Below are 22,520 nucleotides of genomic sequence, written 5' to 3'. Positions count from 1 at the left end.
TTAGGCTGTAAAGTAGTAGCGTGTCTAGTCTATTTATATTTAATTTCTTATCACTATTTACTTCCTTACATTGCTCGCTGTCGATGACACTAATACCCAGATTTAATTGAAAATAAATAAATTAATAAATTATTTTATTAGTAAGTACAGGAATAGGAATTTGTTTATTACTTTAAAAGACACAGCGTTTGGATTTATAACAAAATAAATTTTTATTTATCCCAAAGACCAATTTCTTTCATACGTGTTTGGAAATATTTTTCAAGTGCGTTCGCACACCTGTAATATTCAGTATCAGGGCTGTTGTACAAACGACAATTTGTAAATATCCTCGTCATGTCTGCGATGAAGAGTCTTCGGGTCACGTAATATCTGGCTTTCAATCGCTCAGTCATAGTTTTAAGGTCTATAATAAAAAAAAATAAAGAACAATTATAATTAAAATACTGTTCCCATTAGAAAAAAAATAATATCTTACCCATTGGATATTTAATATGATCGTAGTAATCGGGAACGTCATTTTTATCTACAGGTTTGAGGAATGGCCATGCGGTGCTGTGGTTTTTAACGCTATTTAAAACACTTTTCAGTGCATTGTAGAGGGAATCTGTGATATCAAGACAAGCTTCCATAGGTTCCGGACCCTGACTGCCTTTGGCGACACCCCGTGTTCTCGTTTGCGCGTAATTTTTCCACCCAGTTTCTCGAATACCCGGTATAGATTCAACAGGAATGCCTCTGACCCCCTCCTTGAAGCAGGACAACCCCGGATGTACTTTTTGGATCTCCTGCTGTCTCTGCTGAATCAACTTTTTAACAATTTCTTTCTGCTTCCTGATAACAGCCGTGAACTCGGTGTAAACTATTTTTGCATTAAGCTCGCAGTGCATCAATGTGGCACCTTCGTAATCTTTTATGTATCCCTGATACATAGCACGTGGTAATTTAATATCTTTGCTGAAGCCTTGTTTTTTGAAGTAACCGATTGCAAATTCATCGGCAAATGTCAAAAAATGTAGGATATTATTTTTAATATGATAATCCTTCAACATATTCATCAAATGTGTGCCGTAACCTTTTACTTGTTCTTGACTGGTGACAGCACAAAAAACAATTTCGGTAAATCCCTGAGTTGCAAACATTCTAAAACAAATTCCACCAATTGGCCTGCCGTCTTTAATTAGCGCCAATGTCTTGTGTTTTGGATCGAACACCAGCTGCGAGATGTATTCCTTGGGCATTCGTGGTAATTGATGGCTGAATACATTGTGGAGACCTATCAGCCAGAGCATTGTCTGCTTGGACACTGGCTGAGTCAAACTGTTGCCAATAACATGGAACTCAATTATTTTTTTTGCTTCCTCTAATTTAGCCGTTTCGTCTCTTGGTACATTTGGCGGGAAAACAGCGTCCGGACCGCACATATAATTTGGGTCATTTATTGTGTCCAACACAACAGCAACCGTCTCTTCAGGCAAATCTTCGAATGCTTCTTCAGTGCGTTTTTTTTTACTCTCAGATCTGCCTTCAGCATGCGGCCGTTTGTCACCCACTCTTTTAACTCCAGGACTTATATTTATTGTCGTATAATTGTCTTTATCGTTAGGAGTCAATGTCACCTTTTCAAATTCACCTGTGCGTCGTCCAGCATTGCTTTTAGAATCAAGTGACAAGTGTAAATGATACGGCGGTACCTGTTTAAATTCAGGATCCCAAATAGGTGATGTGTTGGAGAAAATTTCACTCTCCAGCATGGACAGAAATTTAGGGAAATGAGTCAACACGAGAACACGTTTGTCCGGCGACATTTTATCTCGTTCGCTGTGACATTTATCCATAAGTTGGCGGCAAACAGATTTAAATACTGCCTGTAACATTGTTTTACCAAACACCAGTGTGGTATCATAGTGAGGCAGTGAATCACAGAATGCTGGTACATGACAATAAACAAGCCATCTTGTATAATTTATTTTGTACGGAGTTGGATCCTCGAGATTAGCAGATAATCTACGGGCACTTGGTGTCTCAAAGTTCCAATGATTAAGACAATGCAGAAACATTTTAGCAAGATCATACATTGCTTGCCAATCGTGCTGTGGTAAATGACTAAATTTATACAGAACAAAATTACTTATCGCTTTGGCAATACTTGGTCGTTCAAAAGGCGGTTGTCCAAGAGGTGCTTCCACAGCTGGCTTAGTCATGGCCAGTATATTTCTTCTTAATAATTTAAATAAATAATAGTAAACCTTTTTGGTGTCTGGATCTTCCTCGCGATGCATGCCCATGAATATGTTATCAACATCGACAACCATACCCAGTAATCTATTTATCTCTTCGTCGGACTGTTTTTGTAAATGACTAATGTGATTGTCCAGAGTATGGGTGCAACTTCGACAGGGATCGCTGAAATTGGTGACTGGTTGCTGTGGCTGCTGCTGGCCAAGATCTTTCTGGGGTGACTTTATCGGTTGCTGACTATTTTTCCACCCATTGCATTTGCACTCTTCTACTTGGCACAGACTGTAGTTGGCTAATTTCAATAATTTTTTAAGCTGTGGCCAGTTAAACACGTGCTGTTTGCGTTGCTGGATACGCTGGAGATTATTTGAACGACTGACTTGGTCTGGTGGACGTGGTGAATTAACGTTTGAGCTTGTTGTCCCTGAGGTCTGGCTCGTGCTACTGACAGACTGACCTGCTTCTTCAGTTGGTACAGCAGCCGTTACTCTGTTTACTTCTTCCGATGACATTTCTTTGTTTATTTAATCTGCTGTCATCAATTTAAATGTTCGACACCATGGAGAAGAAGATGTTTCGGTTTTTGTTTTCATAAATATTTTATTTCAAAGCCAGCATTGGTGACCTAAATATAACCTCTCTGTAAATTTCCTGACATTTAACTCTGGTTATTTTTTTATTTTTTTATTGTTTACTTACGATTGTTGCTAAGTATTTTTTCATTCAAAAAAAGGATAGTGAATAAATTTGTTTAATTAATTGTTATTGTCAATAAGTATTTGATACTTATCACTGTAAATAATAAAACTCAATGTATATTTATCACGAAAGTACTCATCTAGTTGAGTAGTTTTATTGAAACTGTGATTTTACCATCAACACAAAATTACGGGCAAGTTTAAATTCTATTAATAGATGACTCTGTGGTAGTCAAGTAGGGGTCAGAAATTCTTGGGAGTGCCAATTCCCACCTGGTTGGCAGCATTGACGGGATAACATTAACTTATGGATGTCAATAACGACATTTCCAATTTAATTGACCAGTGGTTGCGATTATTCGGTCTTCCAAATCATAAAACAACCATATGAAGAATTAAACGAAAGTTTTTGACTTGTCGTAAGGTCTGAGCAGTTGGCGCTATTTCCCATAAAAAATCTTTTTCTAAAATTTATTTTTCTCAAAAAATTTATACGCGCAATAATTTTTTTAAAAAATTATTCGTATTTTATAGACTAAACTTTACTATCATGATTATAATTATTGATTAATTATTTCATTAACAAACAAACTGCTGATAAGCAACTGGCAATTGGATACTTTGCCATAAATAATTTAATAATTCATATTTATTAATTAAGAGTTTTGATATATATATATATGAGCGTTATCAAAAACCATTTTCTGTTAATCCCCTAGAGTAAAATTATGATTATTTTTTATAAAAGTTTGAAAAAATATTTGTTTAGCTTAAAACTTAAATAAATATGTATTCTTTATATCATAAGTAATAAACGTTTACATATTTTGAGTATGAAAAGTATTTTCAAATTATTTTAAACAGAATTTCCTACATGTTCGTATTTTTGGATTTTGTTTGTTTTTCATTGTATGATAATATAACTTCAGAGTCATAAAAATTAAACTGGTTTATTTTCAAGTTGAAATTGAAGCTGCTGATGAGAATGCGCCTTGATTATTTATGGCGCAAGCTATGTCAGTGGGATATAAAAAAAATTAACCTAACACAGTAACACTAGCTATACCAATGACAATAAACAACAAAGGAAAATTAATAATTGACATCTGACAGTGACAGTAAACAAATGGATCCGAAGTCTTCAATACAACGATCGCTTCCCCCTTTAGTCGAAGGTAAAGTCAATGGATACCTAGAATTGAGGATTAATCAGGTCGTTTGGACCCGCAGATCTCCTGGCAGTGTTACTGTTGTTGCTTGTTGGTGGGGTGAGCTGGACCATGCCCAATTCAAGTAAGTAAACAAAATTATTCATTTTTTCTTCTTATTTTTATTTTATTTTATTTATTTATTTTTTATCAACAGTCCAACAGAAGCGGCAGTAAAGGACAATAACGTCACCAGGAATACTGAAATTTATGCTGTCAAGACAAACTTTGATTTATTCAAAGAATATTTGAAAAACGCGGAGTCTCTTTCACTGTCGGTGTTGTCCAAGAAGACTCAGCAGTCTATTGGAACAGCTAGTGTAAAAAATCTACTGGAAATATTTATTGACAAACCGGCTTGCTTTGTCCCAGTTTACACCAACGCAGGATTCAAAATTGGAGATATTCGCGTGTCGATAAAACTGGTGCCTCTGCAGAAAAATAATATTTCAAGAAAATACTCTCGGGAGTCAACTAAAATGATTGACGAAATCCCGATGACTTTTTCTGATGTTTATTACACGGAAGTAAATTCCATGACTGATGGTTTGTCTCCAAGTCTCAAGAGTGATAAATACCGATCGATTTTGCGTGAGAAGCGCAAGAATCTGGACAATGTCAAGGTCAAGAGTCCAGTGGACCTGACTGATAAGTTGGTGGCTCAGGTTGTGGCACGAGCAAGAAAATTACGCGGTGCTTTGACAAATGATTCGAGTGACGACCCGCTGGTTCTGAGTACTGACTCAACGCTGGACAGTTTCCGGTCTGATGGATCTGCTGAGAAAGAAGCTGCTCTGTATAAATATTTTATGGGCACTTCGATGAGTCGGCGACGAGAAAAAAAAGCTTTGGAGACTTTACGGACTCAGTCGCCTACTCCAAGTCTTATTGATTTCGCTGTCGAGACCATAAGGTCTTGCAATGAAAATCCTGTTGCAAATAATCAGCACCAGCATCATCATCAAGACCAAGATCAAAATCAAAATCATCGGAACTTTAGTGCTAATTCAAAAGAACTCGATGATTCATCTGAAGAGCTAGTGGTTTCTACCAACAGGTTGAGTATTCAACGCAAGGAAGCCAGTCCCATTGACTACGTAGACAGCGTCAGAATAATTGTTGACTCTCTGACACTTACGTCAGCTGGTTTTCGACGTGTAAAGTCCTCATGTCTGTCACGAGGTGACGGACTTCCTGGCTCCGTGACGTATTTCGTCCAGTACGACCCAAGCTTTGCTAATGTAAAAAAATTAAACAAGAAATCAGTCAACGGAAGTAAACCAGTCAAGATGTGCTCGAAGCAGCAAGACGGCGAAATCGTCCACTTCAACCACGAGGCGGTCTACAGCCTCCCCAAGAGTTACCTGCGCATGGAGATGCCTCTGAGATTCAAAATCTTTAATCGACATCTCAATCAACGGACACCCACTGAACTGGGTATCGGTTCCATGTACATCAGTGACGCGGCTCGGTCATCAACACTCAGCACTACGCAGAGACTTGCTGTTATCAAAAAAGGCATTAAAATAGGAGAGCTCAAGGTCACTGTTGAGCTGGGATGCGACAAAACGCACTTCGGTAAACAATTTGTAGAAGCTGTCACTTCAACAAAAGAAAATATTCCAGTTCTGGAGCTATCGTCTAATTTCACTAGTGCGTCGAGATACAAAACTGCTACTGGAGGTAACAGCAACTCCAATAGCAGAGGCACCAGTGCTCCGGAGAAAAGAAAGAGTTCTTGGAGTAACAACATCACCAGGAATACTAACACTGATGCCAATAGAATGGACAGACAGATGCAGACACGGGATCAGCCAAGAGTTGGTAATGATATACCAAGACCTCCCTCGGAAAATACTTTATTCCATGGATTAATTTACATTGGAGATGGTAAAGATCTTCCGAACATTAGTACGTATTTAATTTGTCGCACATTTTGGCGCGAAGATCGGTCAGTCAGTCGTGTGTGCACTGGAACAAATCCTTTCTACAATTTCTATCAACTGGTACCTCTCATCCATAATCTCGAGCTTCTGGAACGAACAAAAGACAATTGTATTATCACTGAAGTCTACACCAAGAATTCAACAGAAGATTCATTAATTGGAATAGCTAAATTACCTATTCATCAGCTGTACATTGCTTACCGCGACCCTCTGGTTTTACCACATCTGCTGAAGTCAAAGTACCCGGTGATAAGTGTCGACGGCTGGGTGCCCGTAACTGATCCAGTTAGTGGCGCACATTGCGGAGAAATTTACGCGTTGGTCGCACTGGGAACAGCTGAACAAATAGCGCTTCTTGAAATGACTCGTGGACTTCGTGATTCATCAACGTCAATTCATACTCCGCGTGCTCGTATTAATCCGGCTGCTGTGTCTGCTACTCCTGCTGCTGATAGTTCAACGCGAAATGAACGACAGAGAAATGAATCGCCTAGTGTTAGGACTCAGGAATGTCAAACCGAAATAACTGTTGACTTGAAGCAATCACACGAAGATCAAAATAATCGTGATGAAGCTGTGATCCATACGATTGTTGACAGACTAGCACAGGCACTGAGTGCTCCCAAGACAATTGTCGAGCAAAGTGCACAGACAGAATTTAAATTTTCAAATAATTCAAACGAATCGTGCGAGAAACAAAAAGTAATAAACATCGAGCCTCTGTGTCTCGACGCATCGAGTAATTCGCACAGTTTCTCAGCCGAGAGTTCAACTGACAGTCCTCGCGACAACTTCAATTTGTCCCGCGAGATTTTTCGAAGCGTGGGAGTCGGCGCCGAGTTTGATGAACCCGCTGTTCAGACCCGCTCCTCAAACACTTGCTGCGGCCACCCGAGTGAGAGTGACGACAACGTTGCCGGGACTTCCTTCCACCTGGTTGACAACCCCTCCAGAGATTACGACGCAGCAGCTGAACAGTCTTCTAGCTCTGACAACAAACTGGAACCTTACAATGACAATCAACTGAACTCGGATATTCCAAATGAAAAAGCTTTCAAAGTAATGGTCGAGATTGACTGCGCCCTGCACTTGCCAAAAGTCGAAATGAATAACGAAGTATCAGAACCCTGTACTTACGTGACCTTTCAAAAGTTTCGTACCAATGACACCAATCGTATCCAGGCTTACATGATCACGAATATTTGTCCGTACAGCTGCAGTCCCAAGTACGAGTGGCGTTGCGAGACTAAATTGCCTACAGATTTATTGATCAAGGACGAAAAGCGACTCGTTATGAAAGTATGGCGGTTACTGGCACCAGAAACCAGCATGAATGTAAATTTAGAGAAGGACATACTCATTGGTATTTCGGCAATTGATTTGTCGGTGCTGACTTCTGGGTTCCCGACCATCTCCGGCTGGTATCACATCATGGACTTTGGTGGCAAATCAAATGGTCAATTGAAAATCACTGTCACTCCTCTGAACAATGTCGTTGGACTTGGGAAGACTGTGGCCACAAGACCGATCTCTGCTTTCAATTATACTAATTTATCATCCCCTTATTCGGACGATTTGTCAAAGCAAGATGACAAAAACGTGGACCATGGAGACAGTGCAGAAGACAACGACCAAGATCACGCTGATGACATTGAGCTGAAAATCAGCAGTAATCTAGGCTTTGGTGGAATCCCGACGTCTATTTTATCACAATCTTTAAAGTAAGTTTTTTATAATTAAATTATAAGCAAGTAATTTATTTATTTATTTATTTTTTTTCCTAATTACAGTGATAAAATGGATCAAATAAAAGAAAGCTTAAGATTTCGCCTGCATGAAGTAACCAGCAAGGCTTTTGAAGACTTGGCACAGCAGTTTGATCCAACAGACCAGGATTTCGAATTTGAAGATAATGAAAACGATAAGGAAAACGATTTAGAGCAGGTTGCCGTGCCGTGGCTATCGCAGTCAGCAGCTGTCAACAATTCGACTGATCGGGAGCGGGACAGAAGTGAGAGAATAGTCAATGGAAATGGAATAGACGCAGCGCGTCCGAGTGGGAACGCAACCGACACCGGTTATTCTTCAGGTTCAAATGTTCGCTCAGTGGCCAGTCTAACCAACGGACATTGCACTCCCAGTAAAGAACGTCTTACTCAAACAAACACAAACGGGTCTAGTGTGAGCGTAAACGGGAAAGACACACGAGTTAATGCGGGACATTTAAATGCCTACAGAGTCGAGAACTCAAATATCTGTATGCGAAATAACAAAAAAGTTTGCAGTAATAGCGAAGTATTTAACCTAGATCTAAATAACACGAGCGCTCCAGTAACAAACAATCAATATGAAGATGGGAATCAGCCAGCTCGCGGCACACGAATGCACATAAATCATTTGTTAGACAAATTATCACCCCAAATTCCTATCGTGCCACCGCCAATTGCAAGCCTGCCTATGAAGCGGAGTATAATGGATCTATTAACCAGTTTGCGTCACAATAACAATAATAATAATAACAACAATTTATCAAATAATGTTAAGTGTAATCGTGAAGTTAATATGCGTACAGTACCGACTCAAACAGACAATTATAACGGCAACACACGATTATTTAATTTAGATACGACAAATTGGCTTTTTCGCGAGCGGGATAACGGCAGAGACGATGCAGAGGTTCCAGCTAAAACCCAGAAGCGTGAAAAAATATCAACGGTGATACGGGAAGAGCTGATTGCTGATGACCAGAATAACGATACCCTGGAGTATGACTTTCTGTCGGCGCAATTGATGACGACTAATGTCCGGCACAGGGGGACGGAAAATACTTTGAATCCTCTGCTGTACTCGCACCTGTTACCTGACATCCCGATGTCCGATGATCAATCAGTGGAGGGTAGCAATGAAGACAGAAATAATTTAGCCAGTTCTCATCTGGCAGAAGCTGATGAAGACGTTGAAAGACTAGACAATCGATACGTCGAGAGCTTCAACGCCACTATCAATAAAAGTCTCAAGAGATTGAGGGATCACGATGTTATTTCATCGCACAAGTCAACATCGATCAGCGAAATTGATAATATGTCAACGGTTGCTGTTGCTGTTGGTGCTGGTGATGGCGCTGATGAAGGCGGTTACGGCGTAATTGAGACCGGCGAAGTGTCTCGCGTGACTCCCTCCGGTGTTTCTGAAAACGTTGATGGAAATATTGACGTTACTGTTATCCACAAGCCTTGCAATGAAGATTTAATGGCCTGCAACAATGTAGAGTCAGCAATTGCAACCACAACGGCAATGGTTATGACTTCGACAATTACTACCAGCACAAGTACAAGCACCAACACAACTCCTCAACTTTTTTACGATAATGACATGCAAACAGTTAGCGAAATCGATTGCAATACCTCTCTAAACTCATCCGAAACGTCTGTTTCTGTAATATCACGGCAAGCTCCTGATGGTGGAAATCCAATTGAAGATCCCGCTAGATTTGTTTCTAAGCAAACTCATCACGAACACGATTCCTCATCCTCCGAAAGTTAAATGCTATTTTAAATTTTTTCATCTATTAGACATTTATATATAAACATATATATAATTTACTTTTTTATGCTTGACTATTGACTACAGTAATTATTACAAACAAAAAAAAAAAAATAGTAGAACAAAAGCACATGATGTGTGAAAAAATCAAGTGACTGATTCACGTATACGTAATTAGATAATATTTTTAAAAAGTTGATAAATAAAATTTATAAATATATACATATATATTTAAATTGCATAAGTACTGGATGCTAAAATAAATTTAATCTATTAAAATAATAAACGCATGTAATATGTTAACAGTAAAAAATATTTTTTATATTATCTTTCTTGTAAATACCGCTCAATAATTAGTAATGTTAATTATTATAATTGTATGCATTTGGTAAATAATAACCGGCTATAATTACTTAATATCTTTTTATTAAAAATTTTTTTTTTAATATTACAACATCAACAATTATTATTTTATTTTATTTATTTTAATTAGTCTTTGACATAAGAACACATGTAAGCTTCTCGCTGAGTCCATTTGCGTATGACACTTGGATGCATCAGCCAGACATTGGCATCCGTTCCTTCGTGCGAATGGATCCATGAGCAGTCACGAATTTTCTGTAAGTAAATTAATTATTAATTATTAAGAACAAATGATAAATATAAAATATATATATTTTACTTTAAAATTATTCAGTTCATCCTTTTTATGTTTACGCGGTCGTCGTCGCTCTTGAGCCATACACGCTCGGCAAATAAACACCCGGTTATTTAAATGCCAGTAATCGCCCAGAGGTTTTTCATTGCAGACTTCACAGATGTCTGTATTTCTTTTCGTACATTTAACTTCAACTCCTAGACGCATTTTAACGCAGTGTCCAAAGTCGTGATCAAATAAAATGCGTCGCTTTGGTTGGTTCAATTGATAGGAGCCAGGGCTGAATATTAAATTTCATTTTATTTTCTTTTTAAATTAATTTATTGATAGATTATTTAATTACCCAGGATTTTTATTAATACTATTATCTTTTTTCTTAGATGTGCAGTTGAACGGGTACTTGAATTTATTTTTTCGCGGTAGAGTTACATCGTACTCATTTGGCGCCGGATAATCTTCCATATGAACTGCGCAGTATCCAGAATTAGCTAATCCTCCGTATCCTTTTTTGCTAAATGATTTTTGACATGGCTGATATTAAAATCGATTATTATTAATTAATTTATTAATCATTGATTATTATAATAAATAATTTACTTTATTAGTTGTAGTTTTGAATGATTCTAAGACATTGTAACTACCGGGGCCAATATTTTCAAAATTTTCCAGAGTATGGTTGCGCATAAATGAACTGATTCCACTTTTTAAACTTAAATCTCTTGATTTTCCTGATCCGAAACATATTTTTTGTTTTTCTTGTCTCCTTACCACATAATTGAATCCTGAAAAAAAAAAAGCAAATAAATTTTGAAATGTCAAGTTTGATAAACGGGCGTGCGTTTGCGTGTTCAGTGTTTGCGTGATGGATGAGGATAAATATTATTATTATTATTGTTATTATTATTATTTATTCTGTAGTGTAGAATAGTGCCGATGTGACAATGTGACACACAAACACACACAGTGTCGCGATTCAATTCGCGGGGATATTGCGCACAAGCTAACGCACATACCGTCCCGGCATACCCACATATTTATTTGTTATATATGTAAAATGAAATTCAAATTTAAATTTTTAATTTTATTTATAAACCATTTCAGATAACAGCTAAAGTAGTCACTGCGGCACGATAATAATTTTGACTGGGAATAAAAATTCGTTTACATCTGTTTGATTTTCTCAACCCATACATTTATTGCAATCATACATTTATATATATGTAGTAGACATATACATGCATACATTAGTAAGTACTTACATACTTATAAATACTACATATATATATATTAAGATACTATATAATATGGACACGAAGGATTACTATGGCAACCACTACAATAGCTCGTCAATTACCGACTATTGACTTTAACGCTCTTTTTTATTATTTATTTTATTTAAATATAATACTTTTTTATATTTATTTATTTTATATATTTACAGCTTTACATATTTTTTTTTCTAAAAATAGAATTTCGAAAAACAATCACAGATCGGTATCGTAAGATTTTTAATGAAAAATCTTTAAATTAAAAATTCAAATTTAACAATTAATTAAAATTATTACTGATTAAATATTAAAATCAAATTATAAATTATTAGTCTTAAAAAATAATTTTAATTTTTAAATCAAGATTTTTTGGAAATAAAATATTTAACTACTTAATTACAAAATTTTTTTTAAACTTCCCGCGCAAAGGCGCCATCTGCAATTAAAAAATTACCGCAATTTGAATCAAGCGATAATTCAATTTGGATAATTTGATAATAAATTAGAATTATTACTGTTTATTACTCAGTAAAAAATAAGTAATTAGTGAAGTATGAGAAAAAATTGAAAACTATCAAATCTGAGGTGAGAAAATAAAAAATCAATTTCAATTTCGAGAAATTGCTTCTTTTGAAATGTCGAGAGTAGAACACAACCTCAACGCTTCGCTTATGAGGAATGCAATTTACATGGCTGAGTATGACAGCAGAAGCTGGTTTAAAATGATAACTCACTCTAGCAGTTAAAAGTGAGTGACAAACTCGGTGACAACTGTCAGTAGCAGTCTGAAGGTCGATAGTGGTGTTATTTGAACCGACGATTTAATTTCTGTAAAAATGTAAGTTATATTTTTTTAAATTTATTTACAATTAATAAAAGTGAATAACAAACACTTGTTGGTTGTTGGTTATTTACTATTTTATTACACTGAATATTTTTACATTGGTATAACCTACAAATTCATCATTGTGTTTTTCATCAAATACAGGCATTTGTAGTGAATAAATGATTTTTAATTATATGCTATATAAAAAAAAAAAAATAAAAATTTATGTATAACTACCGTCTTACTTATGTCGTCATTTGCTCTTTGAAAATTAACTTAAAATTAAAAATACTAAGAGTGACTGAGCAATTATGAATCTGGGATACGTCAGATGAAAATATTTATTTAAAAATACTAAATAAACAATTTAACCTCTAAAATTTTTACATAAGCTGCACATTGTCACAATGTCTGTATTTTTCGAAAAAAGTGAAAATGTCATATTTTCTTCTAACTTAAAAAAAAGATCAACAACTACTTTGTAATTTACCGCTCAACTTATACGGTATCCTAATTAATAACAAATTGCCTCGGGAAAAATAGCCTTGAAATGAATAGATCCGGAAAAAAGACCCGGCAAATTAATTTTTTCAGCTTATTACTGGTTTTATGTGGTACTTTATTTTCGGTTTTACAATATGTTGGTATCATGTCTTTTACTCGTTAATTTCTATCATGAAAAAAGAATACTTGTATGTGTTCTAGGGGCAAAGCCCTGCTCGAGTCTTTTTTTTTTAATTCAATTTTTTCCGGTCCGTTTTTTCCAAGTCTATTTTTCAGGGTCCAATTAGACAAAATCTTTTTTCATCGGGGAAATGTATTACTTAACTTTTTTTAATAAGCTAATATACTCTATAAAAATTGCTTATCTATTGATAAACAATACGAGTGCATTTGTAATAAAAGGAAGAATACAACATTTTTTTAAATAAACATATATCGTAATAATGAGAATTTTGTGATTTTTATTATACTTCTAGTTATAAATAATATAAGTAATGTATGTATTGATGTACATTAATATTTTTTTACTATATTTTTCGAGGCACGTTTTTTCCGAGTACACTTGTACCTCCAAAGGACACATGTAGATTAATGTAATTTTATCATTTTTTCTGATTTCAGATCTAAAATGAAAATTAAATTTGAAACGTGGCCTGGAGCATTTGACTCCCAAGAAGGAGTCCTCAGGAACGCCGGCGACCTTGAAATCGCGCTACGAATTTCAAGGTCGACGGTATTTCTGATGGTCCTGGTGCCTCAGTAAAAATTATAAAAGAATTATTGCGGGACGCAGGTCTTCCAATGGTGCCGCAATGTCTCTTTTATTTCGGCCAGAGTGGATCTGGGAAATCCACCTCAATAAAAGGGGCTGGTGGTATCTTGGAGCGGTGGTTCGATGACGTTGATCACGCGGAAGTAAGGTAAGTCCAAAGAATTTTATTTAAATTTGCTTAAAATCTCTTGAACGAGCGGTTCAATGTGTGATAAATACATTTTCATCGAAATTATTATTTTCTGCTTACGTGGAACTTGAGCAGTTAAGCAAATTTCAAGCTAACTATCAAAAAGCCTTTGTGAGCGTTGTGTCACATATTTCTTAGTAGTAATTAACGCGCTTTTCTGAAAGAAAATTCTACTATCGTAGAATAAACGACAAATATATGATCTTGAGAGGATTTGTTTAAGGGATGACACGTGTCATAATAGGGATGATAGCCAAAAAGGATTAAAAAAAAACTTCCTAAGAAGCTACATTCTGGTTATTATCAGAATAATGTCCATATGTGTGTGTGTGTTGAAGATGAAGTATTAAAAATTATTTTAAATATTTAAAAATTTTTCCCCGCTATCCTGTAGATTCACGTTTGTTTTCAAAGTACTCAACAAGTAATTACGCTGTTGAAACTTTGAGGCTTGTTAATGACAGCATCATCAAAATCTCATATAAAATTATAATAACATCAATCGAATATCAACCAGCTTTAAACTTTTTAAGCTTTTCGAAATTTCAATTAAAAATTCTTCTTGTCAAGCAGAGGATACGAAATAAGACTCTAAAATTAATTTTATCATAGTCTACTTCGTCGATAAAAGAGAAAAGTTCTTTACTGAAAAGGTTCCGTTTGTAGATAATTGAAAATCTTTTTGCCTCCTTTTTCTTTCTTTTCATATTTCAATAACTTTATCGAATGTTACTAACTACGTTCTACCATGAAAAATGAACTGCACATACTTATTAACCTTAGTATTATAATAGTCTTTACTATTCTACTTCATAATGAATAATTGATATCACGTACGGTTATTCGTTTTTATTCTGACAACGAGACTTTCATACTCAGAATAAAATATTATTATGAATTCAACTTTTTCAACCAGAGAACTAGAAGTATTCATAATTTTTTATCGTTTACGTAAGAAGATGACATTTTTCCATTCGATTTGTGAATAATAATAAAAATTTACTGCAGTCGATTTAAAATAAAAAGTATAGATATTTTTCAGTCAAATAATATTTATATTTTCTGTTGTGTATACGAGTTACCGTTGTAATGACGATGCTCCGAGATCGACCCAGGTGAAACGACTTGGAAAAACTTTCAAAAAGTGTCAAATGGATACATGCCAGCTTATCCGAAAAATGGAAGTAAAGCTGGATGGAATGGTAGTGGATGCATATTCACGGAACACGTAATACAAAAAAAAAAAAATAAAGACATAAAAAACAGCAATGAGAAAGTACGAGATAAAACTAGTATTATAATAGCAAGTAGTATAATAATTGTCAGTATTGTTCGAGTTGAAAAAGTTGCAGGTTGGAAAAAAAATTTAAAAACTAGAACAAGGACGTTTTCTCTAGGGGGTTACAGGTGGTTGAAATTACCACCCTTATACAAGGAATGATGACAAAAAACTTAATGACAGATATTAAACTAAAAAAATCAAATTCATCAAACAATGTAACTACAAAGTTAAGAGAGATAAGGATAAAACTAAAAATATTTCCGCAATCTCTGCATCGGAGTTTTAAGTTTAAATATCTCAACAGCTAGTCGAAAAGAACCAGTTTTAGATTAATGCCGAAGACAACTACTGTCAAATATATACATTGCCATCATATGCGTATTTTTTATTGTTGCGAATTCCAGATCACAGTATGCGCACAGAATATTATTTTTTTCAACTATTTCAATTGATAAAAAAAATCTTTACATGATATTTTTTTTGTTTATCACTGCCACGGAGACAATAAAGTAATAAGAACTTTCCGATAATTATTGCTGAGTCGAGACAGCGTTCTTGAAAGATAGATTCAATGTTTCGTTAAACAAAGACGTCTCGATGAGACTAAAGAAGATGTCGACGGTTACAGCCTGATCTTCAACTTGTTCTTAGGCTTACAAAAAAAAAGAACTGATAACGTACAGAGTTCGTTGTTCATGTCTATGCAGTGATGTTGGTGTTGGTGTTTTTTCATGCCTAAATGAGGTCATGAATTAGTCTAAATGTGAATGACTGCTGGCCAAGTGAATAAAAATTTGAAAATAGAATTTTTGTGAAACAAACATCTGTTATGATGTTCGATATGATAACCATTCACGTTTATGTCTGTAATTATTACGAAAAATTGATTTGAAGATGACCTCTAACTATATCTATAGGTATATAGATAAAATAATTTTTGAAGATTCGTAGTTGCAGTATACGAAAGGCTTATTTAGTTTTGCTTATCACAAGATCGTGTTCTGGTCATATTTGAAAACTTGGTCGAAGAGCTCAAAAATTTACAAGTATACTGAGAAAAAATTTTTCTTCGAACAATTAAATTGGTTTTGTTAAATTCTATTAAATTAAAATTTATTCGGGACAACTAAATTTTATTATGTCAACATAATCTATTTTGTCATGTTTAACAAATGATTCAGCAGACTCTATTTGATTGACATTAATATTTTTCTCTCTAAGATAGTAAAATCATTTGGTAAAGTTAAGAAAATATTTATTTAATGAACAACTAAACTATTTTGTAGTACCAACAAATCCAAATATTAAAGCAAAATATTATTATATTAACTCTAATAAATATTACTTAGATACAAAAAATATATTCATTTAGAATAAATATATATAGGTTAATAAATATATATTTAAACCTAATGATTATTGATTTAAAAAGTTATGGTGCTAGGCAGCAGTAGCGGGAACAGTTCGGTGCTCGCCACTAGATCGCGCCCACCACTTGTAGTATCCCTGGTAAGAATCTTATTTCAGAATTATTATATTCCCAATTTGAAGCATTTATGGGACGGGTTACCCACTGTAAATTAACAGAGTGACGATAAGTCTTTTTTAATAACAATATGGGGATTATCTGTATTACACTATGACATTAATGTTTAATATTTATGTTTCCCTAAACAATTTTTTAATTGTTAAATAAACATTCTGTTATTTTTAAATAACATTCAATTAATATTATATTATAAGTTATTATAACAACTCATTCTCTAAGGCTCACTACTATATTCCATTATGACTACTTTATAAGCTCTACAGATAATCAATTTGATTATATGCGTGCTACTTAACGCGTGATTATCTTTACTAAATATTTTGTAGTTTCTAATAATTTGTTTTGTTGGTGGATTATAGAATATTTAGTTAAAACAACTAAATATATGATTGGAAATGGACAATCAAATAGTTTTGTTGTCATAACTCAAATTTAGTTGTCAGAAGAAAATTTTTTTCTGTGTTTTATTATCAGTATTAATTACAAAAGTTTTTTCATTTAATAAATTCGTAAAATATAATACGCATTTAAATTTTAAATTTAGGTAAAGAAAATTTAGGAAAAGAGAAGTGATAAATTTTATATCATTCCTTTTATTTGATTTAGTTGTTTTTAGACGTTGTGATGCGTTAAATATCTTAACACGCACGAGGGTGTAGTTCAAGTGCTGCGGCGCTTCACCGCGGCGGCGCCGAATGCCTCGTCGTTCTCTCCTGGTTTTGTTCAGTCGTTGTTGTGATATCAGCGAGGGTCATGTGAGCCGTGTAAGCTCCGCGCACGCGAAATAAAGGTGATTAGACAATTGTTAATGTATTTTAGTTAAGCTTTTATTTTCCAATCATTGTTTTATGATTCATTAAATAATAAGCTATAAATAACGTGAAAAATGATGTGGAATAAAAATCACCGTGAGAATTTGTGTTATCACGCGCGGCAGCGGTTAATCGACTAAGTCTACAGCTTGCAGCTAGTAGAGAAGGTCAACCAACAATCAAACACTGGACGTAAGTCTTTATACTTACATCAACTGATTTATTATTAATTAATAACCTTGTTAACCTTAAGTTATGAATAATTTTTGTTTGTTTCATTGGTTTTTATTTTTTTTTTATTTTTGTTAATAAAAATTCATATAAAATCAAATGTTCATAAATAAACAATAATCGGAAATACTGATCAGGCTCTAAAACAACTTTTCTGATTTGAAATTTATTAAACTTTTGATTTTATATCAAACTTTTAACCCATACTCATCACTATTATGCATTCGTGCAAATAAAAATAGTGTAGTTTAGAGAAAAATAGATAAAGGGTTGCAGAAGGAATATGCGGTAATGCGAAAATTGTATTGGTGATGGAAAGTTGGAGGTGGTGATGATAGTGGCAATAGTGGGGGAATCGATAACCATCTCGAGAAAAAAAAAACCGAAAGATAAGAATGTTTAGTTGCACCTTGACCTTTTCACCTCGTGGATGGAAGAAAGAAAGAAAGTATGAGAGTAAAACATCAAGAGAATCAGTGAGAGTCGACATTCTCGTGAATGGGTCGAGGACAAACATACACATACACACATTACATTGTATTCATCATCAACCTTCTTTTTGCATTTATTGTGCTCCTAGTTTACTGACTATATTTTAATATTTCAAAAAGCTATACCTTTTATCTTCTACTTTAAAAGTTTTTTTTCGATTCTCTTTTTTCGATCGTACTTTTTTCCCTCTTTTTCTTTCTCGTTCTTGTCTTCTTTTTCTTCATTATCGCAACTGAACACTACCTGCATCACAGCATATTGACTTAAATGTTCAGACTATGATGTTGATTTAACAACAGAGTGAATTTTATTATGTGGAAAAATGACCGGACTTTTTCCAGATTACTCTAAATCTTGTGGCAAGCTCGAGTAATAAATTTAAAATCTAACATTAATTGTGCGTGATATGCCGACATTGGTACACTCGCCATTGGGCCAGTTATTTAATGAATGCTTTCATTTCATTTATAATGATTACGAACAGTAATAATAAAATGGAGAGGCTAAGGAATTAATCCAATAATAATAAATTAATCACCACCATTTATCAGATTTAATTCAAAAATACCAATAATTAATGTAAATTTTAATATTTTTCTGAGATAATTAAAATTCACTTCTGCACAAGTTATTATTATTATTATTATTATTATTTATAGACTCAATTTTTATCTAAAAAAGTTTTGGATCTTCCAACATAAATATTACTTATGGTAGATAGTTGTCATAACAAAATGTATCGTTAACTTGGCAATACTAGATTGCTGCATTGACTATCTTCAACTTCAAATAAAAGTATTGTCAATTTAACCATATTTTTGGTTATGTTCCCCATACTTGGTATTGCTGTTTTAACGATTATAAAATTTTTTATTTTATATTATAAAATTCTTAGGAAAAAACGAACTTAATATACACTGGTCACAAAGATTGAAGAATATAAAAAAAATTCTGAATTTTTGGGTAATTTTCAATATGCTGTAACTTGGTGAAAAATGGTCGTAGAGTAAAAATAAAAAAAGCAAATTGTAGCCTCAAGTTTCTAATTTCCAGCTCTAGGCTTAAAAATTTTTTTTTATCATGTATGGTTCCGGGGTAATCCTAAGAATGTATAAATGCCAAAGGACAGTCGTTTCAATAGTTATACTCTGCCTCAAAATCATATTGCATGATCTTAAACAATATATATCGTTTGTTTAGTTGGTTCAAATGTATATATTTGCTTATTCCTTTTTGTTTTTTTTTTTTTTTTTTTTTTGGCCGAAGAAATTTTCTGATGTAAAAAAAGTATTTCTAATGTTTAAGATATTTTTTTAAACTGATTATAAAGATTGTCTATTAAATGAACAGATACTGTAAAATAATCAATCTAGACATGTGAAAACAATGTTAAGTGGAAAATTTGTCAGGACGTAATGATTGAATAACACCGAATTTTCAATAATTTTTTTAACTTCCTGCTGAGAATTGTAAATTTCTAAAAAATTTGCCAAGTTATTTTCACCCCGAATTTTAGAAATCGAGATTTCATTCGATTTTGACATTTTGAGATCTTCAAAAGCTATTCTGACTATTTTCAGAATTATGTCTACGTATGCGTGCGCGCGCGCGAGTGTGTGTGTGTGTGTTTGGGTGTAAACTCTCCATATCTTTTTAATGAATGAACAGAATGAGATGGTTCTCGCGGAAATCGAAATAACTTGTTAGCCGTCAACTTTCCCTAAACATTTCAGACCAATCGATCAAATAGACTCTAAGATATAGAAGGAAAACAAAAAAACTTTTTTTTTGTTCTTTTGAAATTTTTCAAAAACGGCAAGATCAATTGATGTCAAAATCTAATCAGCTCTGGAACTCAATAAAACGCGTCGATTGCCGCTTCAAACACCCCAATCGGTCAATTCATTCGGGCGATATCGTTGGCGAAAGAAATGGAGAAAAATGGTTTTTATCAATTATCTTTGAAGTGACTTATTTGATCAATTCCTAAATCTAGTCAGCTTTAAAACTTAATAAAACGCGTCGCTTGCCACATCGAATGTCAAAAGCGGTTGATCAGTTCAAAAGATATCAGCGTCAAAAGATTAAAAAAATGACAATTTATCTCTTTTTTCCCGAGTAATTCAGAATATAATTTACCAAATTATTCAAAAATCATACCAGCTTTTTATTTTCATAGCCTCTTTCTACCGCCACGTAATGCAATGCAATTTTTTTGATAGTTTCAATAATATTATCAACCAAAAAATTGAAAAAACACCGTTTTTACCATTTTACTCCTTTATTCATATATTATTAACGCTCTGAGTCAAAACCCATTGAAATTCTTAATATGATCACTTACATTAATTTCTGCTGAATACATTTATTTTATTGAACATAATCGTGCATGAAAATTTAAAATCGCTTGTTCATCAATCACTTTCGAATCTTAAATTTTCGAAGTTTAATAATAAACGTAACTTGTTTCGAGTTCGAAGAACTCATATAAACAATTGAATTCAAGAGCTCGAAGATTTCGAAAATGTACTCACAATAATGCTTTCGAGCTCCTTGAGCTAATTTTATTTTACAAATAGAATAAAATTATTCTTCACCGAATTAAGCAATCATAATTATCATAATTATGAAAGTCACACACATGTTTAATCTTATCAATTCAGATATTATTTCAAATGCAAGTAGATACGTAATATTCTTGATACTCTATATATTTATCGAAATAAAAAAAAAAATCTAACAATGCAATGTTTCAAATATCAGATCAGTCGGATCAGTTTTACTCCAGGTGGAAAAGGCAGAATGGTCTCCAGAGTATACATTAAACTATTGGCAAAAAATAGCGAAATCAGAGAATAAAAATGAGAGATATAGAAGGATAAAAGTAAAATCACCTGCATTTTTATAAAAATATATTTTTTTATATAATGACTATTAATTTTTAACAATAATTTTTCAGGGCTCTACTAAATTTTTTAAATATATCCACTAATATGTATTTATAAAAGATAAAAATACGCATCTTAACAACTACCCGTGAAAAATGAATTATACATGGCCATATATGCTCCATGTATGGCCATCTATGAATAATTTTTCACAGGTATATGGATATGTAAGAATTTAGCTAACTTTTACAATTACTTATAAACAAGATGTTATAGTGTTAAAAATAGGAATTTTTTTTGATATCACTAACAGCATATTGTTGATTACATTTTGCTTTTTCGAAAGTGATTGTATTCTTTGAACCTTACGTAGCACAACTAAACTTTGTTGTAGCTGTCGGTCGTGTAGCCTAGTCGTCAAAGTGTCGGTCTCTCGTACGGAAGGTCCCGGGTTCGAATCCTACTAAAGCGGGTGCGGTCATTAATAATTCTAGCGTTTTTTTTCTGAATTAAAAATTTCGATTTTGATTAGGAATTCAATTGTTCGCATATCTGGTAATCTGCGTCGCCAAAATAATAAAAAAAAAAATTTTTTTTTAATTTAGTCAAAATTTCTGGACATAGTCATTTCAAGTCATATATGGCTGTATCAAGCTATGTATAGCCATACATGGTCATGTATCATCATATATGGCCATATCTGGCCAATTCTCATACATGGCCATGTATGATTCATTTTTCACGGGTATTAATAATTGTACATTTTCTTTCATCGAGAGTAACACGTTGTCGCAGTTAGTTGTTTTAATTACGTGCTTTTAAATTTGCATGTGAAAATTTTCAATCTACGTGTAACGCTTACAAAATGATGGTAATTTTTGGTAATTTTTGTCTGGGAAAGAATAAAATTAATAATAATAATAATGGTTCTTTAGTTCATTAATTTTTTTTTACGTGTCTGCATATGTTTCTAATTCGTGATCATCAGTAATCGCTCGAAATCCTTAAATTCTTCGAAAGGTAATTTTAAAAAATTTTTGAATTTAAGCACCCATAATATCATAATGGATGGGTCGGTCCACAGAGAGGATGTCAGTCGCAAGTTCGATAATGACGTTATCTCTAGTCTGCAGCCAATCCGGTATACACACTCGGAATTACCGCATCTATGCGGCCACTGTACAGGCTTGATTTCGATCCACTACTGTACACCAATCAGATTGGCAATGATGAATAGAAACACACTCGAATATTTGTATGTGTATTTAAACGTACGTTAAATTGTTGTGTACGTAGTGAATTTATAATTAGAGTAATATCTAGACCAAAGTAACGGAACTACTTGGAAATATTATCGGTATTATTTTTTTTACATCATTTGATTGTTTATGCTGCTTATGTTTATGCTCTAT

General features: G+C 33.8%; 4 protein-coding genes across 8 annotated transcripts in view; 2 read left to right on the top strand and 2 right to left on the bottom strand.

The window, feature by feature from the left end:
• Nucleotides 1–171: 171 nt before the first annotated feature.
• LOC103580074 (histone acetyltransferase KAT2A) lies at nucleotides 172–3,109 on the bottom strand. Of its 2 annotated transcripts, none has more exons than XM_008561700.3 (3): nucleotides 2,941–3,109; nucleotides 479–2,881; nucleotides 172–406 (listed from the first exon to the last, which is right to left on the bottom strand). In XM_008561700.3, the coding sequence occupies exons 2-3, from the start codon at nucleotides 2,751–2,753 to the stop codon at nucleotides 213–215; spliced, it is 2,469 nt and encodes an 822-aa protein (XP_008559922.1). In that variant the 5' UTR covers nucleotides 2,754–2,881; nucleotides 2,941–3,109; the 3' UTR covers nucleotides 172–212. The 2 variants fall into 2 exon arrangements, with proteins under 2 accessions (XP_008559922.1, XP_008559924.1); XM_008561702.3 differs by having other exon boundaries at nucleotides 479–2,866.
• Nucleotides 3,110–3,932: 823 nt separating this feature from the next.
• LOC103580075 (uncharacterized) lies at nucleotides 3,933–10,002 on the top strand. The gene is made up of 3 exons (XM_008561703.2): nucleotides 3,933–4,232; nucleotides 4,305–7,814; nucleotides 7,884–10,002. The coding sequence occupies exons 1-3, from the start codon at nucleotides 4,066–4,068 to the stop codon at nucleotides 9,634–9,636; spliced, it is 5,430 nt and encodes a 1,809-aa protein (XP_008559925.1). The 5' UTR covers nucleotides 3,933–4,065; the 3' UTR covers nucleotides 9,637–10,002.
• Nucleotides 10,003–10,044: 42 nt separating this feature from the next.
• LOC103580077 (uncharacterized) lies at nucleotides 10,045–12,384 on the bottom strand. 3 transcript variants are annotated; one of them, XM_008561706.3, is made up of 5 exons: nucleotides 12,297–12,384; nucleotides 10,892–11,076; nucleotides 10,638–10,825; nucleotides 10,319–10,574; nucleotides 10,045–10,254 (listed from the first exon to the last, which is right to left on the bottom strand). In XM_008561706.3, exons 2-5 carry the CDS (start codon nucleotides 10,976–10,978, stop codon nucleotides 10,126–10,128), a joined length of 660 nt encoding a protein of 219 aa, XP_008559928.1. In that variant the 5' UTR covers nucleotides 10,979–11,076; nucleotides 12,297–12,384; the 3' UTR covers nucleotides 10,045–10,125. The 3 variants fall into 3 exon arrangements, with proteins under 3 accessions (XP_008559928.1, XP_008559927.1, XP_053598672.1); XM_008561705.3 differs by lacking the exon at nucleotides 12,297–12,384 and adding an exon at nucleotides 11,308–11,615; XM_053742697.1 differs by lacking the exon at nucleotides 12,297–12,384 and adding an exon at nucleotides 11,325–11,607.
• The window catches only part of LOC103580076 (histone-lysine N-methyltransferase 2C), a 37,937-nt gene continuing 27,728 nt past the window's right edge, over nucleotides 12,312–22,520 (top strand). The window contains exons 1-2 of one of the 2 annotated variants that reach the window (XM_053742680.1): nucleotides 12,312–12,400; nucleotides 13,514–13,812. The gene's annotated coding sequence lies outside the window, so the exon portion shown is untranslated. Of the gene's footprint in view, nucleotides 12,401–13,513; nucleotides 13,813–17,434; nucleotides 17,690–22,520 lie in introns of those variants that run through there. The other variant, XM_053742684.1, reaches the window with a different exon arrangement.

This window comes from Microplitis demolitor, chromosome 1 (genome assembly GCF_026212275.2).
Source record: "Microplitis demolitor isolate Queensland-Clemson2020A chromosome 1, iyMicDemo2.1a, whole genome shotgun sequence".
NCBI lineage: Eukaryota > Metazoa > Arthropoda > Insecta > Hymenoptera > Braconidae > Microplitis > Microplitis demolitor.
Note: the sequence above shows the minus strand (reverse complement) of the source record. Positions and strands in the feature narration are given on the sequence as shown.